We start from the raw sequence: 4,492 nt of genomic DNA on the forward strand, positions 1-4,492 counted from the left end.
TTCAAAATCCTAGGTGGCTGCTTCTCTGCTGCTCTTCTTGGAGGAGGAAGATGCCTTCTGGATGATGTGTGCTATCATCGAGGAATTGGTTCCTGCCTCCTATTTCAGTACCACTCTCATGGGCGTGCAGACAGACCAGCGTGTCCTGCGGCAGCTCATCGTGCAGTACTTGCCTCGCCTGGACAAGCTGCTGCAGGAGCATGACATTGGTAAAAGTGTGCCCCAGAAACCATAGCTTTTCTTGCCAGGGTGACATGCAGACAAAGACTGTTCTTTCTTCACAAAAGGAGAGCAATAGGGAGAGGAGCGAGCCTCCTGACCCCAGAGGCAGTGCTTGGAGAACAGCCCTTAGAAGAGTCCATCTTCACTGGTTGACTGACTTCTTCTGTTGTGATTGTTTTCCATGTTTTTATTCACAGAGCTCTCCTTGATCACCTTGCACTGGTTCCTCACCTCTTTTGCTAGTGTTGTCCACATCAAGCTGCTGCTGCGTATTTGGGACCTCTTCTTCTACGAGGGCTCTCTGGTGCTGTTCCAAGTCACTTTGGGCATGCTAAGTATGAAGGTGATTCCCCATTTCTCTTCCTCCTTTACAATACTTCAATATTTAATTCTGAGATTTAGGGGCAAGAAGGTTTTGTATCCATTTGCTGTATGTGGTTTGGGAGTGTGCTAGGGAAGACGACTTCCTGCTGCCTTCAGAACTGGAGGCTGTGAGAAACTTTTAAGGCACTTTGCAGAAATTAGGAATTGCTGTTTCCTGTGCATAGATCATTTGTTGCCCCATAATTAAACCTCATCAGCTGCCCCTCTCTATTCAGTCTAGATCCCAACCTGAGGGTGCATGTTACCTAAACCAAGATACCCCTTGATTTTGCACAATCTGTGAGGAGATAGAGAAAGCCAAATTTGTGATCATCTGAGAAGCATTGGATGGCAGTATTGAATACTCTAAGAGATGAGCATTATCCTGACTGCATTTGATTTGACTGGCCTATATTTAACTGCCTGATCTTTTCATTTTTATGTGGGAAACAATTTTATGTTCAGTTTTCTGTGTAAAAGACAAGGGAGATCCTGCTGGGAGTAAGGGAAAGATAGAGCACAGTTTGATGTGGTAGGTGCTCTGTAGTGTGTGAGACTGAGCAGTTTCCATTCTTTTATCTCTAGCAAGATCCCCGCGGTGCCCAGTTGTAGTGGTTGGTGCAGAATGGGTTTGGTTTTGTTTTTCCTTGCTGATTTGATTTAATTTCGGGAATGAATGCTGTGATTCAAAAAAATGCCAGCTATAATTCTGGGAGGAGGGTGTAATAGAGCAGGAAAAGATGCTGTCCCCCTCTCAAAAGCATCTTGGACTTTTCCTGGTGAAGTTGTTTTTATGAAATTGTCCAGTTGTACCTGCTCAAGGTGTGCACTGAATGTAAAAGTGCATCTAGGAGCCTCAAGAGCCCAACTGTCATGTTCACTGCTCAGTGTGGCAAAAAATCACTGTGTTGTTGCAGGAGGATGAGCTAATCCAGTCAGAGAACTCCGCCTCCATCTTCAACACGCTGTCAGACATCCCAAGTCAGATTGAAGACGCAGACGTGTTGCTGCGCGAGGCCATGCGCGTGGCTGGCTCGCTGACAGACGTGGCGGTGGAGACCCAGCGCCGCAAACACTTGGCCTACCTCATTGCTGAGCAAGGGCAGCTGCTCAACTCCAGCACCACCGTCAACAACTTATCCAAAGTGAGTGCACAGGGTCCCACCTGCCTCTGTTGCTCCGCTTTTACCATTCCCTTACATAGTCCCACACTATTTCTGTTTGCAAGCAAGAGGTCCTCCTGTTTGAGAGGATTTTTGGCTCCAGGATAATTGTCATCTGGTGACATCAAGGTATTGGGATGTTGGAGGACAGTCTATACTAATGAAATGCTGCCAGATCTGTCCTGGTTGATAAATCCTCAGACGAAAGAGGTATTGGCATTGATTGTAATTATCATTAATGAGAGTTATGATGAAATGCAACACATTTCATTAATGGAAACTAAAAGAAACAGCATATGCTTTTGGCAGAACTTGCTTGAAGCACACAGAGAGTAGGAACTGGATTTAATCCGTTAGTAAGAAACTGGTACAGTAAAATAACCTTGGCATGTAGAGTCAGAAAACAGCAGCAACTGCCTTTGAGAAGCTGAATAAAAAATGCACCTGTATTTAATCTTGGACTAAAATCTACAGTTGCAGACAAGACGCTCCTGCAATTCTAAAATGTAATAGTCATCCACTTAGAAATTTATATACAATTACATGTGTAGCTGCAACAAATAAAATTATTCAAGTGAGTTGTGGTTGATTCTTGAACTTCAATTATGCTTTAATAATAATTAAGCTATAAATAACCTGTTGCACATGGGAGAGATCAAGCAGTGGAGCTGATTCATTGCATTAAGACTAGAATAGCTCCTGTTTAAAATTGCCAGTTCACTTGCCTGCCCCTTCTAATGCTAGCTGTCAGGACCCCTTACCCAGAGCTGACTGGTGTGGAGGGTTGGTTTATTTAATTTCTGAAATCTCTCCTAATGTGTGCGCTTTGTTTTCTCTCTTCCGTTCCCTCAGATTGTGCGGCGCAGGACTCAGCGCAGGAAATCTGGCATCACCTCTCTGCTTTTCGGTAAGAACAACCATCTGCCCTTCATATGCTGTTGATGGTTATTGAAGCCCAGGAGGGAGGGAAGTGAGCAAAGCAGGGAAACACTGGGACTGAGGAATTGGAGAGAAGGGAGACAGAACTGAAGGATGAGAGGGAAGAAGTGCAGTCTACTACTTGATTGCTTTGAGCTCAGAAAGTAAATTTTAGGTTAGACTGTTAGTCCATGAATGGTGACCAACAGCAGGTGCAGCTCAGCCCAGCTGTAATGTCCTTGCACTGATCAACAGGGCAGACACATTTTCTGGCAGACCATATGCAGTCCACAGGCTGGATGTGATACTCTCCTGATGTTACTCTGCTCAGTTCAAGAACATCTCTGAAGATCTGAGACAGGACAGGATGTCCAGTGTGCCACCCATCAGAATTTATAAATGCAAAACATCATTATGTTTCCCCTTACTTACTCTGAGAATTCAGTGCTATGAACACTTTTGAGTCTTAATTTTCTTCACTTATGAGCTAAGCCAAAAAATGTCCATAATGCACACAGCCAGAATAGATTTTGCATGGCTTTAACACTAACTTATTTCTTTGACTCCGTTAGAGTCCCTTCTACTGTAAGCCTTATTGTCATCACCATCCTTGCAACTGGTTAGCTTTCTTGAAGTTGCCACATGTCACCACAGGAATATTTTTTTTTCTGGAGGAAGACAACATACTGAATTTACAGGGTTCCAACAGTGTTCCTGTTGTAGTTGAAATGGCCTGAATAAATCTAAAATTGTGTTTTACTGGTCTTTCCAGAGAACAGTTTTTCTGATGTTTTCCAGGAAAGTGATATATTGTCACAGGCTTCCTCTATGCTTCCACATAGAGCATTATGTATAAAAATTCTGGTAGGATCCCAATGAAGCTGTAAAGTCAGGCATGCAGAAGTGAGGAAATGCAGAGAAGTTGCTTGAGCAACCTACACCCAGAGCCCTTGTATGTAATGTTATCATACAGACAGTACAGACTGAACTGGAAGGGAACTCGGCTGTCACATACGTCTTTCTTGTGTCTCAGACAGTCTCCTTTACCATGTTTGAGTAGTTTTATGATGGTAATAGTGAGTTATACACGTGCACAAAGATAAAGTTCAAGCTCCAAAATATATCCGTGGTAGAACTGAGATGATTGATAGTGTTTTCTCATTTTAGTGGGGTTTCTGTACAAGGACCGTCATGTTTTTTACCCAACATTATTCCTAGTATTTGAAATGTTGATTAAAAACAAGAAGTTGACCAGAATGGAGAACTTCAGCCCAAGTGAGAAGAAGGAAAACTTCGCCTTATATTGGGAACTGACAACAGAGCATTGGAAAGTCTTCTGCTTGTGATAGTTACTGTATGGCACTGGTACATATCCCTCATCTGGGAGGGAATAAGAACTTACCCAGAGCTTAATTCTTCTTCCTTAGAGTGAATTCAGATGTAGTAGTAACTTGGACAGGAGTCACAGAAGCACAGGAGCATTGTTTAGAAGAGACCTCTCGCTGTCTATGTTCCAGCATCTCCTGCTCGAAGCCAGGCTCTTGCTCATGTTAGGTCAGGTCAGCCAGGGCTTCTTCTAGTTGAGACTCAGGGAGTTGAACCAGATTTCCAATGAAGGAATAGAAAGAAACAATGAGAAGTAATTTGGTGGAGAGCAAGATGTGCATGTTGCTCTTTTCCTGTTGGATGGGCACTGCAACAGGGAAATGCAGGAGAGCTAGTCCTGCTCTGCACAGCTGTGCAGCTAGTCAGTCTTTGCAGGCTCAAAGCAGAGCTTCCTCATATGTGGCTGATCACGCACTGGTTTCCTGTTTGGAAATGTAGGT

At 43.7% G+C, this 4,492-nt stretch overlaps 2 protein-coding genes across 2 annotated transcripts in view; both read left to right on the forward strand.

Annotated features, from left to right (window-relative positions):
* The window catches only part of LOC114072232 (small G protein signaling modulator 3 homolog), a gene marked incomplete at its 5' end in the record, with an annotated part of 7,773 nt that extends 5,083 nt beyond the window's left edge, over nt 1–2,690 (forward strand). The window contains 4 exons of the mRNA XM_027910152.1: nt 14–209; nt 420–565; nt 1,503–1,730; nt 2,601–2,690. Coding sequence (XP_027765953.1) covers nt 14–209; nt 420–565; nt 1,503–1,730; nt 2,601–2,690 — 660 coding nt within the window. The remainder of the gene's footprint in view (nt 1–13; nt 210–419; nt 566–1,502; nt 1,731–2,600) is intronic.
* A 167-nt stretch (nt 2,691–2,857) lies between these two features.
* LOC114072233 (small G protein signaling modulator 3-like) overlaps nt 2,858–4,492 on the forward strand; it is a 6,268-nt gene continuing 4,633 nt past the window's right edge. The window contains exon 1 of the mRNA XM_027910154.1: nt 2,858–2,896. Coding sequence (XP_027765955.1) covers nt 2,858–2,896 — 39 coding nt within the window. The remainder of the gene's footprint in view (nt 2,897–4,492) is intronic.

This window comes from Empidonax traillii, unplaced genomic scaffold (genome assembly GCF_003031625.1).
Source record: "Empidonax traillii isolate 1590-97213 ecotype Southwest subspecies unplaced genomic scaffold, ASM303162v1 scaffold2793:size20490, whole genome shotgun sequence".
Taxonomy (NCBI): domain Eukaryota; kingdom Metazoa; phylum Chordata; class Aves; order Passeriformes; family Tyrannidae; genus Empidonax; species Empidonax traillii.